General features: G+C 44.5%; 1 protein-coding gene across 1 annotated transcript in view; it reads right to left on the reverse strand.

Moving 5' to 3' along the window:
* The window catches only part of SLC2A13 (solute carrier family 2 member 13), a gene marked incomplete at both ends in the record, with an annotated part of 133,652 nt that extends 115,578 nt beyond the window's left edge, over positions 1 to 18,074 (reverse strand). The window contains one exon of the mRNA XM_079544480.1: positions 17,525 to 18,074. Coding sequence (XP_079400606.1) covers positions 17,525 to 18,074 — 550 coding nt within the window. The remainder of the gene's footprint in view (positions 1 to 17,524) is intronic.
* Positions 18,075 to 18,310: the final 236 nt, after the last annotated feature.

An 18,310-nucleotide genomic window follows, 5' to 3' on the forward strand; every position in this document is an offset into this window, starting at 1 on the left:
GGCTGCTATCAATTAGTATTTGATAACTTGCGACTCCCAACATTGAAAGGAATTTTTTTTTTCCCCTGAAATGAAGCAGGCAGGAAGAGAGGAGTTACTGACAGCACTTTTAGGAAAGCCAAAATGAAAAAAAATTCTCAAAAAATATGTGCACTCACACAGGAGAGGGAGCATCCCTGAATTTCAATATTGAAATTGTTATGGCTCTCTGTACCTGACTGGTATCAGAAATTGTGATGAACTGCATTTTTGATCCATGCAAGAAAACAAGATTAACTATCAGACTGAAAAGCAATGAAGAAGTTCCAAAAGCACTGAAGTAGAAAGCTCTAATTAGTTTTGTTTCTGAATTAATTTTAATCAAGCAGTACTTACAAAGATTCTGGGAACTTACAAGCTGTGGAAAATCTGTCCTTGTGAAATAGCAAAGCAGCATGGGTTTGTGTAAAAAACAACCTTGTGCAACCTTTTTTTTTTTTTATTTAAATCACATTATTGAGATTCTCACTTAAAGAAAATAAGAGCATTTTATCTTTCTTCCATTTGACGAAAAGGAGAACTACTAGGTTGTATTTATGATGGCCTGAATAAACATGTAAGACAAGCTCTACTTCATTGTAAACTGAGAGTGGAGCTTTCAGTTTTAATAAACTGTGATTGATATCAGCAGTGCTTTGCTTTCCCTTCAGCAGGTGCAGAGCTGGCACAGCACACCTGCTCGCTCACACCTAGCAAAACAAGCAGGCCAACACGGCCACGTCCCAGGGCAGAGACCAGGAGCCACCTCCCCATCCTGCAAGGCGCTGGGCACAGACACAATCCTGGGCCCAATAACCCTTTCTCACCTGCACTTGTCACCTGGTGGCTGACATGGCTTTTCACAGGGGAAAAAAAAAAAAGTGATACTTAATGAAAGAGGAAGAAGCTTTACTTTAAAAGCATGCCTTGAACTTAGACCCAAAAGCCCTACATCTTCAGCTAAGGAATAACTTAGTTTCAGCCCTATCTCTTTCTATAGGTGCACTCATGAAAACAGGCGAGCCAGGCAACTTCTCTGTAAACTGCTTTGGGTTTCAGTGAATTCACTGAAAGTCCAGCAGCTGACTGAAAATCGCAACGTGAAGCTTCGGGTGAAGAGAAGATTGCATTCTCTTATTTACCGCCCATCTTTAATTTCAAAAATGAATCTAAAAAGTAAAGCCAATCTCATTACAAACTTAACACTTTAGAGAGTAACTATAAAGTAACCCTATTTGTACCATGTTCTGGAGAGCCATTTATAAAAACACTGTCTGGTTTACATTCCCAGTAATTTCATGCTTGCAATGTGCAGATACATTGCAACTATCAGTGCAGAAAACCGTTTCTGGATACAAATTGCTGTATTCAGTTGCCCACTTACGCAAAGATTATTTCTAGGACAACTGGTACCAGTTATAGGGTTTTACAATTATTGCTCTAAAATCAAGGAACAGACTAGAACCTGACTTTAAAAAAAAAAAAAGAAGTGTTCAATTACATCATTACAATGAAAGTAACAGTCATGAATTTAAGTGTTATTACAGTTAAAACACAAAACACAGGGAATGCTGAGATTCTTTCCACAGTAGGTATTTCACACACAACATCACATCTACATGCTCCATTTAAAGTAAGTGATCAACGTAGAGAAAACAAAAGACATTTTTGACCAGGCAGAAAAATAAATGATGGAGCACTGGAGCTTGAGGTGGAGGGGGGCAAAAATCAATGCACATCTTGCTCAAGATACATAGGCTGCTCCAAAAGTAATGCCTCCTACTTTATTTCCATGGAAAGTACAGCAGATCTGAAGGGTACAATAACACTATTTGATAGAGTCAATTCTTAGCTACAAAACACTATTTTCCAGCACAGTCACCACCAATAGCTATACATTTTTGCCAATAATGAACAAGAGCCTGCATGATGCACTCCCAAAAATCTATATCAGCAGAGGTGATCATAGGTGGTATGATGGCACTGTTAGGAAAGTCTGTCTTTCATCAGCCTGAAGGGGTGGAAGTCAGAAGGCACAAAATCTGGACTATATGGTGGTTATGGTTGGAGACAGCACAGCCAAGACTGGCATGCTCCATGATCTCCAAACTAGTATGGGGCCTGGATTTATTGTGTTGCAAGAGAAAGGTTGTCTTTTTCAAGCCTTTGGCTTAATAAGCATCATGACGTCACAGAGTTGAGTTTGTCTGGGTTCCAGGAAATCCAGAAGGATCACCCTTTTCTTATCCCAAATGACACTGCACATCACTTTACCTGCTGAAGGTTGCATCTAGAACTTTTTCTTTGATGGGGATTTCACAATGGACTGCTGTTTGGACTCCAGCTTGAAGTGGTGTCACATCTGGTCAGTGGTAATGATGTGATCCAGGAAACGGTCACCTTCAGCTTTGTATTGGTTCAGTAAGTCCTGATAAACTTGCACACAGTGTTCTTTCTGAACCTGTGCAAGAATTCATGGGACTCACCCGGCACAAACCTTGCAGTCTTTCAGCACTGTCACTACCATTCCCAATACACTGAAGCTGATATTCTCTGGATGTAATCTAATGATTTGTGTGGATGAGCTAATTGAGACACTTCATCTCATGGTGTGATAGCTGCATGTGGCCACTGAGAACATGGCTTGTCCCTTGCATTGCTAAAATGCAGCACCCACCACCTCACTGTGGTGACATCCACTGTTTAGTCAACATAAGCATTCAGAACCATCAGTGATTGTCAGTGAGTGCCATTTTTTTCCCCCACATAGAGGAATTAAATGACAGTCCTTCACTTCATATGCACTTCCATGTCAGACACCATTTTGCCAGAGTGCCCCTCTGCTGCAACCTGTTGAACAGCAACAAAACATAATGAAACATTGGTGGGAAGTTTCAACCTCTACTGCCATACCACCACCATCTGCCTCTGATGTCACAGACCAACATAACATGATAGCAGGCATTATTTTCAAACCAGCTCTCATGCCTCATATGTTGTATTATCTTGCATTCTAATATCTTTTTTAGTAAATTAACTTTCCTCCTCAGATCACCGCCTGTTTCATTTTTAGGCCCATCTCCCTACCCTTTCCTCTCTTCCCCTTTCCCGGGGTGTGGGTCCTTGGTTCCCCTGCCCCATTAGTCACAGAATGAGGCCAAACCAGCCCATAAACTGTTGACACATGGCATGTGTGCTTTACATGCTAAGGAGAGCACTGTCCCTAGTACATGGCAGTTAAGTCAACACCTTAAGTCCACAGTCCAAGCACTGCACATCTCTTTGCTTTGCAAGGAGCAGCCCATCAAATATCTAGCTTCCGTGCAAGTCCTCCCCAGAGCCTGGAGCCTCCCTCTGCCATTTCCACAACTGCTTGGTGCACATGATATGTAACACTGACAGGAAACCAACATGATGAGGTGGAGAGAATTCAATAGGGACCTCTCAGGTAAAGCAGTGAAGTCCTAGAAAGGGTTTTGACTATTACACAGATCCTGCATTGAACTTTCCATATTAGAGGGAAATCTTCACTGAATAGTATTGAACTTCATGTCACATGGGTTTATTCCTAGAACAGACCTGAGACAGCCTAGATCAGCAGTCACGGCTGCAGGGCAAAGTCATGACTCACAGCATAACACTCAAGCTGTCAAGGAATATTAGGGTACTTTGGCCTATTTTGGTACGTATTTACTTCCCTCAGTCACTTTTGCTGCCAACAGGCAGACGTCACAAGTGAAGAATTAGGCTGCTGCATCCATGGAAGACAAACAGTGGCTGTCAAGGGCTAAAAGGAAAAAGGAACAGATCATCTACTCCATTACCAATACCTAAATAAACAGAAGCTGAGGAGTCTCAAAATTAATCAGGAGCAGGTGGGAGGAAATCACTGCTACATTTTCTGTCAGAAGTGGACGGCCAAAGAATTTGCTAAAAACAAGACTGTGAGGCTCATGGCCTTGGGGGAGCAACTCGAGGCAGGCAAAAATTCCAGGAAAACCTCCATGGCTTTCAGCTTCTGACAATTCACAGTCTCAGACACTTTAATGTAATCTGCAGACATAATCCAGCTAACAGGACTGCTTTATTTAAAAGCTTGATTTGTAGAGCTCCTTATTAATAAGTGTTCAAAGGACAAGGATGAGAGAACCTAGATCACAGTAGGGTCAGAGCACAGGGCTCCCCTGCATGCCCTGCCCCAGTCCTGACCATGTTCCAGGCACAGTGGTAGCAGAGCACTGAGACAAAGCTGGAAGTCAGCCTGCAGGCACAGCTGGGAGGGCATTCTGACATTCTCATTCACTTTTGTTAATTGGTACAAAGTAGAGATGGATACCCAAAGCACTCTCCTGTCACTCAAAGCACCATACTGATTCCCTCTTCTGGAAGCCTTTTCTTAATGGACACAGGCAGCATGAAACTGAAAAAAAGCAATTTGAAGAAGAACTAAGAGTTGGTAAAGTGGTGTATTTGACAGTCCCATTCCAGTTAACACAGATGCAAGAAGTACCCTTGTTAAGGCAAAACCTGCTTATCCTGTGAATTCCACTGCATCAGCTGCAGTAAATTAAGAAAATGACTCAACAGATAACAAAGTGTGCTGCTGTTTAAGCGTGCCATCTTTCAGCCTGCGAGTGCCTCATCTTTCTTTACTCTGAGGCACGGCTACTATGGGAGCCCCTCTTTAAGTGAAAAGACTACTGCCCCAAACCAACACCAAGAAAAACAATTCAGACCATATCTCTCTGAAATCACAAGCTCTCACCTGCAGCAATACTTGGCCTTCATAGAGAACATCTGTAAAGAAATATTTGTACTCAGGATAATTGATGGTCCTAACACTCAAGCAGAGAGGGAGCTCTGAATCCTCACTGCTGTCTTTCCAATGAAACTCTGTGTGGTAATAAGCGTCTTCCATCTTATTTTTCCCCCACAATCCAGTCACATTCCATCTTTTAATTAAACTTTTCATAAAGCAAGATCGAGTTGAAATATTAATTATTACAAAACCTAGATGTGTAGAATTGAATCTTCACTCAGAAACAGAAAAAAACACTTTTCTTTACATGTTACATGTCTGCTTTTCCCAAATCAAAACAGTCTGGACTGCTAATGGTACTCCAAAAGGGCAGCATCAGGAGGCAGAATTAATTATCCAGTGGAGAAGAACTCATTAAGCTGAGCACTATAGGTAACTATGAGTAAGACAGAAACCGGACATGAGAGCTTCTAATAAAGCACAAAGAACTAGCAATGATGCACGAAACAGCTCACAGGTGACTGCACTTCTGAGTTCCTTATTACCCACTCCTACCTTCCCACTTTATAACTTATATTTGCACACAATAAGGAATGAATCAAATAAGAATACCAGAATATTTTCTCTTTTAAAAAGTTCTACAACCCAGTGCCAAGCTGCTGACAACAGGCTTAAATGTACAAAAGGTCTGGAGCAGGCAAAGCAGAATCCCTGTCTCTAATGCTTGCAACCTACGGCAATAACATGAAAGCTTCCCAGGATCTACGCTTCCAATGCACAAGCACTGCAAATGCCTGCTGCTCTTCACCTTCAGGTGCCGTATGACCCACATTCCCAACACTGTCAAACTCACATCTGCATTCTCCTGTTCTGAGATTACATTGCTCTCTTTTCTTAAAAGACTTTTTAATTGCTAAACCGTGCAGACCCTTCAAGTACCATTTCAGTTTGCCGGAGCATAAAATTCAAACTTAGCTATAAATTACCTAAAGCATTCAGCAGCAAAGTCCTTTAATTAATCTTGTGCCAACTGCTTTTAAGGAATAGCAAAGACTCATGGGAGTACTTGAAGAATAACAGCAGTTAGTGGTACAAGTGTCAGTTCTGAAAGTTAAGTCTACATTATTCTGCTGAGATTCATCTTATAAAGCTATTTATAGAGCTGGGTTGATTTTAGCCATCTTACTTTTCTGGATGATGACAAGTACATGCTAATTTGTATGGATGGATTATGGGGGAAAAATAAGATGGGAGACACTTAACACCACACAGAGTTTCATTGGAAAGACAGCAGTGAAGATTCAGAGCTCCGTCTCTGCTCGAGTGTTAGGACCATCTATCAACACACTGCTGGTGTTTTCAGTCAGGTAAAATTACTTACTGTTACAACCCATCTGGGAATTATGCAACAACCATTCATTATTGTAATGGCAACAAATAATTTCTGGCATTTTAGCAGTGTTCCAACACCAGGCAGCAGTGAGCACAGGGCTCTGACTGCTGCCACCAGGGCACTGCCTGCCAAGAACATGGGATGGAGCAGAGAAGGAACACAGACTGTAGAGAAAACCTGAGGAACTGAAGGAAAAAAAAAAGTCAGGCTATGGCATGCATTCACAGAAACAGTCATGTTGAACAGATTACGACTGATGTAATTAGATTTTTATTTTTATTTTTTAAAAATGTGTTACTCATGAGTCCCAGAACACTTCTGTAAGACACAAACAAACATTGGGCACACCTTACAGAATGACAAATGGAGGCACAAAGTGCCACAGTCACCTGAAAGTCAAGTCATTAGAAAGCAGTGAATTGAGAAATTATGGACCAATCTCACATTCCCTTAGCAAAACCCAGCACATCTGGCATTGGGGGTTTCACAATGTGCACGTCAGGCCTCCCAGTAGTTAACAGGCATTTTCTTATTGCTGTAATTTATGTCAGCCTGCCTTCTGAATGGCAAAGTGAAGTAACTGTCCACATGTATTTATTTTAACAGAAGGCTCACTGTAATTCAACCTTGAGACTACAAAACTGTGACACAACACAACAGTTTCACACTATTTCACAGTGGGAAAACGAATTCAAGGGCATTTGTCTCTTTCCTCTGTATCAGTATGAAATAATGTTTTTTCAGAATTTATTGCTACTACAGCACAGACTCACTGTGCAAGCTCCAACTCCCAAGGCAAGGCAACTCAAGTTGTGTTTGCACTGGCAACCTTTTCTGTGTCTTAGAAAACTAATGGCTGCAATCTCTAACAGGACAAGTTTCCAGAGTACAGAACACAGAGCATTTGTAAAAATGAAATGCAGCAGAACAAACACATCTCAGTTTACTGTTCCTTTAGGGATGTATGTATTCTTATGACTGATATTGCATGACAAATAGAAATCCAAACCAAAGCAATGGTAGAAAGCAGACATGATGGATCAAACACTTCTGAGTCCATTACTGCTTTAGGGACACATGTACTTGAGTGCTGGTAACATATGAAAAAAAGAAATCTAAACCAAGGAGAGACATACATTGCTTCTGAATGACTCAGCTACATTGGGAACATATTTAGACAAGACTGAGAAGTATGCACGCAGGCATGTTTCTGTTTCACTACAACTAACTGAGTCATTTAGGTTCAGAAAGAAATAATTTCTGCAAGCAAAATGTCATAGAAGACCAATGCAAACATTTCCAAATTAGTATTATGTGCTTTATTTTCAAATACCAGCTTAGAAGTCTTACAAACTTCTCTAACAGATCTTCCTGAAGTTGTATTTTCAGCTGCACCCCAGTAAAACATCCATATCTACCATACAATACCTACTTTCCTATGAGTACTGTACTAATTAGTAGTTTATTAAGATGATGAGGCAAATAAATCAGTGTTGCCATAATGTCAGAGGAATCACACTGGCTGAAAGCTGGTGAAGGAACACTGAATCAGGCTTCCTGAAGTTCTCTTACTGGCATAGCACAGATGAAAAAGGGTTACTCTCTGAAAGTGTTAGACTGTACAAGCCCACATGGTCTAAGCAGAAGAAGAAACAGACATCCCTACTTGATAAAAAGAGGAAAGAATTGAGCCAAGAAACATATTAACACTTGAGAAAAATTGGAAGAAGCAGAGAGAACTGTTCCATGCCCCAACTCAGCTTTTCACATCATCTCCTGTCCTCTAGAGCACAGTTGTGGAATTCACTCCCAGAACAATCATCCTAAAAATCTGTACAATCGGATCACCTCTTTCCACTACACTTTCATCTCCAGCACAGAACTTTTTAAAACATCTATTCATGTAATTGCATTGCATTACTTGATACCTCCATATGCTGACATCTTCAGACATTTGCACTGCTGCTTCGAAGCACACCTGCATCACAGATTCCTCCTCATCACCACTGGCCAGGAACCCAAGAGGTCACAGGTGAGTTAGTGGAGTACAGTTACTGCTACTTCAGCACCCATGCTTCTAGTTCTTGGGGCCAGTGTAGAGGGCATAGCTTCCCCACATTCCAGCTCAAAAGAAGGCCCTTCAGAGGCAAAACTAGGCAACGGCGAAAGCACTGCTACTAAGCACACATAAATCAAAGAATGGAATAGTTTGAGTGTAAAGTGGTCCACAAGAAGTCCTCATCACACCAAGCATGTACAGCTTCACTTCAATAACCCAAGAAGGGAAGAAATGTAGCATTTATACAATAAAGTCCTTAAGAAGTTTTACCATCATAGGGTGAATTACTTAGAATTGACTTCTGAATAGACTAAACACAAATGTTCCAAATAGGTGGCTCAGATCTTCAAAAGATCAGTTTATGTTACAGAAGAAAAAGCTCTGCTGGTCTTGAGCTACCAGGAAAAATCTTTTCTGCACCGCTGCGTATGTAAGCTCAGAACACCATTTCCCTCTGTGCAAGGGAGCACTCCACATCTAAGTGGATAATGATTAATCACCCAGATAGTACTTGGGTGACAGGCAAAGCAATTAACTTTGAGTCAGGGAGAGGCCCTGGAGAGATACAACAGACAGGTTTTGACTCCAGGGAATAAAGATTCAGAAACAGGAAGGAATAGGCAGAATCAAAGGCAAAGCTCAAGCTAAATCTTTCCTTACTTCAGAAGTCACCACTAGCAGACACAAGCAAAACAATAGAGCTTGACCTAAAAAAATTACACCTTACAACTAATTAACTAATTTTTTTTTTGCAGAATTACACAAGCTGTTGAATATTCTAACATTTTGTTTGCCTTCCCAAATAAAGGTGCAGGTTTAGGGCAGGAAAGGAGAGAAGCCCTGAATTTGCAAGACATTAGGATGCATAGAGCTCACTACAAAGAGCATGCAGGTGTAGGCAACCTTCCCCTAGAATGAGACTTTAAGATAATTAGCCTTTCCAGACAAGCTTTCAAATAATCCAGTAAAGCACATTCCCACTTACTAGAAGAAAGGAACTAAAGAGAAGTTTGCACTACTAGTGTAATAATAATGCAACAGCTCCTGTGCCCTGATTTCTGCTACACATACCAATAATTATTCCCAGGAACATTCTAGTCAATCATTACAACAGAAAGAAACTACTTTCTGTGCCTGATTTTTCCTCCTACCTACAAACAATATGCAGCACAGAACCAAACCCCAGATTATGGCTCAAAATATTCCCGGAGTAACTGAATTTCTGGACTAAAACATCTTGAATGTCTACATACAAAATTTTGTCTTTTTCACCCTTGTTTGAGATCTTGAAGTTGCTGTTCAGACATGTCTAATTTTCCATCATCCCAAGCTGATCCACTGTGAACTGGACTGGTGAGGTCAGCAGCACCTATGATTAATGCAGCAGCAGGATCCGTGAGGCACAAGTCTTAGCCAGTGAACTCAGAAGTGAATAAAACCAGCTTTACCTTTTCCCCTCAGGCAAGATCCCCATTCCTGTGCTGACATAACTACTACTGATCTCAACAGTCCAGTAATCAAGGACCTGTAAACAAACAGAAAAAGTGACTTATACACAAAGATTTGCTGAAGCACACATAGCTCTGGTCTCAGCCAGCACTTCCTTCATGCTCACAGTGGCCTAGTTCACCTGCTGCCACACCACCTTGCCTGCATGCGATTCTCTGCCCAGGATCCATCATGGATCCAACCAACAACCATTAACTGATCAAATCAAAAGAACAAGTAGTTCCAGGTGAGTTCCCTCAACTTTAGCCTCACGGATTAATCAAAACTTCCTAAGAAGGCGGCTATAAACAGAAAATTAAGTAAAAAAAAAAAAAAAAGAAAAAAAAAAGAAAAAAAAAAAAAGAACAATTAGTCAAAGTTATTTCTAACTGGATTAGGATTTAGGAATGCAGCACACTGACCTGAAACTCAGTAACACACACACACACAAAAAAAAAAAATTTAAAACACCAGATACAATGTTTCTTTCCCACTAGAATTCATTTGGCATGTAGACTCCGAAAGCACACTAGCTCTAACCAGAGGCATCTATCTATCTTCAGGATCCTGGACCAGCTAAGGACCTGATGCTCTCTTCACCAGCTGTACAAGATTCTCTCCTTCATCCCACTGGGTGGGGGGCCAGTGAGCCTTGGTACAGCCTATTCCTTTGGCCAGGTTGGGTCAGCTGTCCTGTTGCTGCCTGCTCCCAGCTCCTTGTGCACCCCCAGCTCCTCACTGGCAGGGCAGCATAAGAAGCTGAAATGTCCCTGGCTCCGTGCACACCACACCAGCTACTAGTAAGAAAATTAACTCTGTCCCAGTCCAACATCAGAAGATGTGGCTATGCACAAAGACATCCCTAATACGACCTTTCAGCTGCTGGAAGACAACCACCATTTTCCCAAAGTGATTAAGCCTGCAGGCTTATTACAACCACAACTACTGGCTTTGCCTTCCTGAAAGCTCACAGGAGAAACAGTGGGGAAAACTACACACAGAAGGCTCCCAATAAAACAAGAAGAGATTTTGTGAACTCCTTGTTTCTGCCCAGGATGGAAAAGTTAGTCTGTGGAAATTCCCACTTCTGGAAAAGGGCCAGGAAACTCTTGCCTTAGGGATGCAACTAATGGTACAGGTTTCTAACATTATTTCTAACAAAAATATGGGCCGTCGCCAGGTTAATCTACTTTTGGATACACATTTCTGTTTACACAGCAGGTCTGCCACCATTTCTGGCATTTCTATCACCGGAGGACGGACCATCAGATGCTAACGTATACATCTGCACATGCCCACACAACAGAGCCCTTCAGTGCTTCTGGTTGTCACAAGACCTATGAAAAATTCCGGGCTTCTCAAACATACAGCACCAAAAGGAGAATGGAAAGTTCCAGTGTGATGCCTGAAGCCACCTCCCAGTAAAGCCACATCTCCCCTTTGGGGCTGCTCAGCCCCACAGTCCTTCTTCATGCTACAAACATCAGGAACCACAGGGCTGCTCAGAGCAGGCAGAACACGCTTGCTGTATGAAATGCTTGATAGCGACAGCAAGCTCCAAGGCTTGGGCCTAGTGCTTCCGGAAAACATCAGCTCTAACAAGGGCCAGAAAGCCTCTCAGATCAGCCCTGGAGGGAAAAACCACTGCAGAAAGATTCTCCCTGGAGTTGGCAGACAAATTGCACTGAGAAATTGGAGCAGTGAGTGAGGAGTTTGGCCAGGAGAGCTGTGTGACAGCTCCTGAACACAGCTGCAGAACCTCCCTCAGCGGGTGGACAGAGCGTCTCTTAGTGATCCCTCAAGCAAAAGTAAGCAATATCAATAAACACACTTTTTAATACAAACAACTGCTTCAGTGTCTGAGCCCCCAAGCACAAAGAGAAGAAAAAAAAATGGCCCCCAACAAACAGCTGAGAGCAACCTCCAGGGCACAGGCAGCACTTCTGAGGAGATGCTGAGGAGCCAATGCCTGAAGGGAGGACACCAGGAGTGAAAAGCAAGCTGTGCCCCAGAGCACAGACACAGGATTTTAACATCCTTGCTGTTTAAATGAAAGTAGCTAAATAAAAGACACCCCAAAAAAATAGAGAATACATTTACTAATGCCATGGCTCTGAGGTCATGCCAGGTCGTGGCCCACACACAGCCAAGGTGGGGGCTTGGAGAAGAGGGTGTGCATCTCACCCATGCAAGTGGATGTGACTGGCAAAGGAAGAAGGCACCAAGACTCTGAGCTAGGAACCTCAGCTTCAGGTACTGGCTATGCAAATGTTCAAAATGAGAAACCACCAAGGAAAGGCAAAACACACTCAAGACTAAATCCCTGAAAAAAACACATATCTAAAGACTCCAGCACAACACAGGAAGGTCAGAAATGGAATGAAAAGGAAAGGGAGTTTCAGCATTTACTTTCAGTATTTCTTTTTTCACTGCTCCTCAGGAAGCAACTGATAAAGCACACAGTAGTATGCTCAGAATAAAAATGAAGTGCATGTTCTGACATCTCACTGAAGACAGCAGCCAGCATTTCAAGTCTGCTGCTGGGACTGTCCCCAGATGTCCTCTGTCATACCTCTCCTGATGGGGCTGTTATCAACTTCAGCCAGCAAGTTACTGAAAGCCAAGAGCTGTAGCTGAATGACATTCTGTCTTAACATCACCATGCTCCGTAGTGGGTGCCACTGATCTCTTGTTCCTGTAGCAAAGCGGGCACTTTGAAAAGAAGCCCATCTGTAGGATCCACACAGATACTCACAGCACGTAAGGAAACATTCGTTTTTAATGCTGTAAGCTTCCTCCAAGCTGCCTTTTTTGTAAAGAGTAAGAGAATCATAAAAGTTCCAATTTATGTAACATAGTAACTGTATGTATTGTACCGTTTCAACATAAATGATAAATACTTGAAATACAACAGGAAATCTGCAACGATAGAACCACAGCAATATCATCAACTGCAGGGAAAGATACTTCAAAGGATTCCCATGTTTCAGTTTCAAGGTTTATGAAATACAGGACTTTCTTTTAGGTTAGACAAACAACAACACAAAGCCCCCCCGGAAAAGGGAAAACAGAAATCAACACACACACACACACACAAAAAGCCATGCAGACACAGAAGAGACACCCTCATGACTTTAAACAACTTCCAGAAGAATCAGAAGCCCAAAAATTGTTAGCTCTAACTCAGAATGCATAACACGTTTTTCTGAACAGCTCCCCAAATACGTGCCAAAGGCAGCAATGCGCTGATCTTTGGGTACTGCACCATCAACAGCACAGCATCAGATAAAGCAATAATGGAGCAGTGCTCACTGACACAACAGTGAACTGCACATAGGAAACCACAAAGTCTCCAATGCCCTCAAAATGAGAGGACTTGAAAAAACAGTTTTTCATCTTAACGTACCCCCGGTATCCTGCAAGATCACAGAAACAGTCAGCAACTGAAGTTTCTTTCCAGGAATGAAGCAGATGCTCCTGCTCAAGAGCCAACAGATCAAGCATTTATGAGGCACAGAGCCAACTCCAGAGCACACAGTAGTTCTGGCAGCTGTAAATGCTCTGCAGAGCAGCTCTGGTCAGTGGCCACATGTAGCCCATTCCAGCCACGTGGATGTTTGTCTGCCCGTTTTCTTCCATCTCCAAGGCAAGCTTATACTTACATACCACTGAAATCTGCGTTAAGAACAGACTGTGAATCATGGATTGAAAATTACAGGCATCTGCCAAAGCAACACAACGTATCTGGGGGGTGAGGGAGACTCTCCCCTCCAAAATATTTTAAGGTATAAGCACCTTTAAAACTGTGGTTGGTGCCCACTCATGAAAACAGACTGGAGGCTGCAGGTTTACCCACAGCATGGGAGAAGGGAAGAAGAAGAGATCAATCTGTAATTTTCCAAGACAAAATACACACCATCAAAAAAAAAAAAAAAAAAAAAAATCTGTAGCATTCTTAAAAAGTTAAAAATTATGATAATAGGGGAAAAAAAGCACAGCCTCATCTTGATCACAGTGGTTATTTTCACAGCATATGTGGTAAACCAGGTGGACCTTTTTTGACCACTGTGAAGATAACACAGAGCTGGTACTACATGATGTGAGCACTTGGGTTATATTTGGTTATTTTTATTTGCTGCAGGAACCAGCTCCCAACGGGGGAGCCCTGCACCTTATGCCAGCCATTTTCACTCCTGCCTACTTCTGCATTCAGCCCTATTACCTCCACTCAGAAAGTGACCTACATATGCAATAACAAGATGCTGCCAGGAACACTGCATATGCCACATTCAAATACAGCATGTGGAAAAGACAGCTAAGCATTCTGAATGGAAAGCAAGCACTGAGCAGGAGGCTCACACCGCCCTGCATCAGCAGTGACAGAGGTCAGATAGAAGACATGACACCTGCCCAGGCCAGCCCCACTGCGCTGCACAGCTGGGAGCAGACCACATGCCCCCCTTCTGCTAAGGGCCTGGGTGGTGAGCATTAAGCAACAACCACTGATAAAAAGAAAAAACAAACCCTCTTACTCAGTGAAGAGCTGATCATTAATTGTACCATCTATTTTGCATGCTGAACAAGGCAGGGAAATCTAATCATGCAACTAATGATGTACACAATAGCAACCAAACTCTGGGTAGCTTCAGCAGCTCTTCTTCCACAGACATCACCTCAGGTTTTTTTGAAGCATTGATGCAAGCAGCACACCACCTAAAACACCACACCATCACCCACATGTGTCACATTAACTGAACATTACCAGGCACAGAAGTATGCTCCATATCAATGCATTTCTTCCCAGCTAGGCTCATACAAAGAGCTGCTGAACACACGTGATCCAGTTCTCTCAGCATCTGAACGTCACCCACATTTTTTTGAGGAATATCTATCCAAATGTTACATTCCTGATGGCAAACTCAGCCAAATTCCTAAAGAGCCATAGGCATCAGAGCTGCTCAGGAAAGGGAGCATAGGAGAGAACGATGGCCACAGCTTTGTCCTTAATCTGTTCTACCTGAAGTTTTCTGAAGAGTTTCAGCCTGGGGTGGACATCCACCCCCTGTATCCCTTCAACTTTGCGTTTAAAATTCAGACCTGAAAAGTCCTCAGCATATCAGCTTCCTCATCATACTAACCAGGGTTTTCATTTCTTGCATCCCATTCTGCATTTACAATGAGGTGTGCAGGAGGGGAACACGTGACTTCCCAATAACAAAAATCTACTCAACACCAGCAACACATGAGGACTTTGGTTTGTCCTTGAGAACAAGACTACATTCCAGAAACATCTCCATCTGTTACCACTGGACAGAAAAGGAGAGTTCTATCTCCGAGCAGCTCTGTGGAAAATGCTGCTAAATGGAGAAGACAGGCAAGTAAGAGATGTTCCTCATTTCAGCATACATCCTGTGGTTTTCATCCTGAAAGTTTAACCGCAGTCCTTTCTAAATCACAGTCACAAGAAGAACGCCCGTTTTCTCCCATGGTCACAATTAGCACAGATCCACACTGACTGAAGCCACACAGGCAACCACCGTCTGTTTTTACAGCACGGTCAGCAGCACAGTAGCTCATTTACTAAATACAAGCAAATACACAGCTGTGGAGCAAAATTCATGCTGTGCAATCAACAGATCACTGCAAGAAAGACTTCAATAAGGTACAAAGTCATACACAACTAAAAAGCTGTTATTGGTTTGCACAGAGTGGTGTAGACTTGGGAAATGCTTTCCTATCTGTGCATTTCAGCCGCTAGAACTGTATCTGGGGTAATGCTGCACTGAGCTGTGTCTTTAACCCAGGACGAGGAAGGTCGCATTCACTGCTGGCAGCCAAAGGGCTCTGAGAGAAGAGAGAAAAAACTTAAAAGTTCTTTCGATTTCTAATTCCTTCATGACATCATCCCGGCTCCCTCTGGTGGAGGGCTCAATGTGGCACTTAACAACAGACTGCTGAACACGAACAGTTTTCAACCTCATTTTTCTCCTTTGTAAAATAAACCCCATTAGGATTGGACTCTCACAGTGCTTCAGTGATGGCAATCTAAGGCAACGCTTGGTTTCTGACCAGAACCTCTTTCACGCATAAACAAAAGCAATCTCTGATAAAAAAGGAGAAAACAGCTACTTTTATTATATTTTTTTTATTTTCAGCATTAATGTCTTTGTAATCCAAAATTCTCAGGGTGCTTCGCAGTCCTTCCTTCAGCTTTCCAGGCCACAGCAGAACAATCTCCTCTCTCCGTGATGTGGGAAGAGGACAAAAGTCTCTCCCCAAACCACACTGAGACCTGCAGCTTCACAAAAGAGCAGCCCCTCAGCGCCCAGTTTTCATCTTGGTTTCTATGCATTAACCACCAAGCCTCATATCTCTCAGATGATGCCAGTGTTAACGCCATAAGACAACACTAAGAAGCCTGTGCATCTCGTACACACATACACAAAGTCACACCAGCCTTCCCCTTTCCTCTCTATCTCCCCCACCCCAAGATGACATTACTGCAGCCACTTACATCCAACAAACCACATGAGAAGCTTCACAAATGCAGAAAGGGGTCACATTTCACATTTTTAGAAGGTACCATTAACATCTGTGCTACACAATGCCATCAAAATACCTGTTCTGCCCTTTTATATCAAAATTGTTTTGACTCCTGAAAATAACAACAAAGCTTATCAACATTTTGCAGTCTAAAGTTTGATTAAAAAAAGGCACAGGGCATCAGCATTTAAAGAAATAAATAAAAGCTCAGCACCCAACTCAGGGTAGGAAGACTGCCAGCTGCAGGAGATGTGCCAGCTGCACAGGGAAGCCAGTATGGGTCCTTTCAGGGATGGAGCTGATTTTATTTCCAACAGCCTTCACTATGACTCACTAACTTTTTTCCTTACTAAGACTGTGAATTGCATCCCACCAAGCAGACATAAAAATTGAAAAATATATTCAAAGGTTAAGACACAGAATGCAGTTTTGCAAAGATAACAACTCTAATTCTTCACTTGTCCTCATGTTCAGAGATAGCAAGTGTTGTGAGATCACAGCAAGAGTTACTTTTCTCTTTTTCTAAGACTACATTCCAAATAACCTCACAGTGCCTACCATGGATGATGAATGCAAATCAAACTACAAACTACTGACAGGGTATCAGCTGAAGCACAGCCCAAATCCTGGGGACAGTTGGGATTTATTTGGCACGGAAAAGAGCCTTAAGGTAGGAAGAAACATTCCTCATCGCTTCGCCTTCCCTGGGACAAGTAAGATAAAGTTTTACCAGGCTATCTGCTCACAAGCTATGCGACAGACAGGTAGGCAGCCCCAGAACACATCCTGTTCTGCCGGATGCCATGAATAAAACCCGAAGCCTTCCAGAGCAAACATCTCCGCCTCACGATTACAGCCTCGTTCTGTCCCCATGGCACCCCTTTAGCGCCCAACGGAACCAGAGCCGTGTGGGCAATCAGAAGAGCAGTTCAGTCCAGAAAGGCAGGCATCATCTGCTCACTTCTGGCACCCCAACCACACCACGTGAAGGCTTAGAGGTGAGCTGTGGGCAGAGACCCCTCAGAGGTCCGCGTGCAGGACGGCAGAGGGGCGGCAGCCCCGCAGCACCGGGCGGCTCTCCGCCCCACAGCGAGCAGAAGGAAAGAGAACAAGCCCTAACACCCTCCCTTCTCAAACAGGGAAATAAAAACGTTTCGGGGCACAAAGAGCCACGTTTCGGGTTCCGTCGCCGCGTTACATAAACGCGGCGCGGCAGATCGGCTCGGGGGGACCCGGAGGACGCAGGGACCCGGCCGGCACTCACCGATGCCCAGTCCCACCACCACGCGGCCCCCCAGCAGCGTCTCCTTGTCGCGGGCGGCCGCCAGCACGCCGGCCCCGGCCGTGAAGAGGCCGCTGGCCAGCAGGATGCAGGGCCGGCGGCCGCACAGCCCGTTGAGGACGCCGCCGGCCAGAGCGGACAGCGCGGCGGCGCCCACCGTGCCGGAGACCAGCAGCTCCTGCCACAGCGCGTCCAGGTTCAGCTCCCGCTTGAGGAGCAGCAGGGCCCCCGACACCACGCCGGTGTCGTAGCCGAAGAGGAAGCCCCCGAGGGCGGAGAACACGGACACCACGTAGACGAAGCCGGGCGTCTCGTCCCGCTGGAACTGCCGCCGCGCCGCCCGCTCCAGCTCCGCGCCCGACGCCGCGCTGTTCAGGCTGGAGCACGACTCGGCGGCGATCAGGCTGCGCTCGCCCGCCGCCGCCGCGCCCGAGCCGGCGGCCCCCTCCGCCTGCCGCCGCCGCTTCTCGCCCATCAGGTTGCTCAGGCTCCGCAGCGTGTACTCCACATTGTCGCCGGCCTTGCGGGACATGGGACGGCCGCGGCGGGGCCCGCCCCGCCCGGGGGAGGGCGGCTGCCGGGCTGCGGGGCGGCTCCGGACGCGGCGGCTGCCGGCGCTCGCCCTGCCCGCCCCTCTCGGGCCGCGCTCAGCCGGGCCGCATAGCGCCCGCCGCTGCCGTCGGCCGGACTCGAGGGGAAGTTGCCGCCGCTCCCAGCGCCCGGGCGGAGCCGGAGGCGGGGGCGGGCGGGGACAGCCGCCAGCGCGGC

The sequence above is a fragment of the Tetrao urogallus genome (assembly GCF_951394365.1).
Source record: "Tetrao urogallus genome assembly, chromosome: 1".
NCBI classification, from domain to species: domain Eukaryota; kingdom Metazoa; phylum Chordata; class Aves; order Galliformes; family Phasianidae; genus Tetrao; species Tetrao urogallus.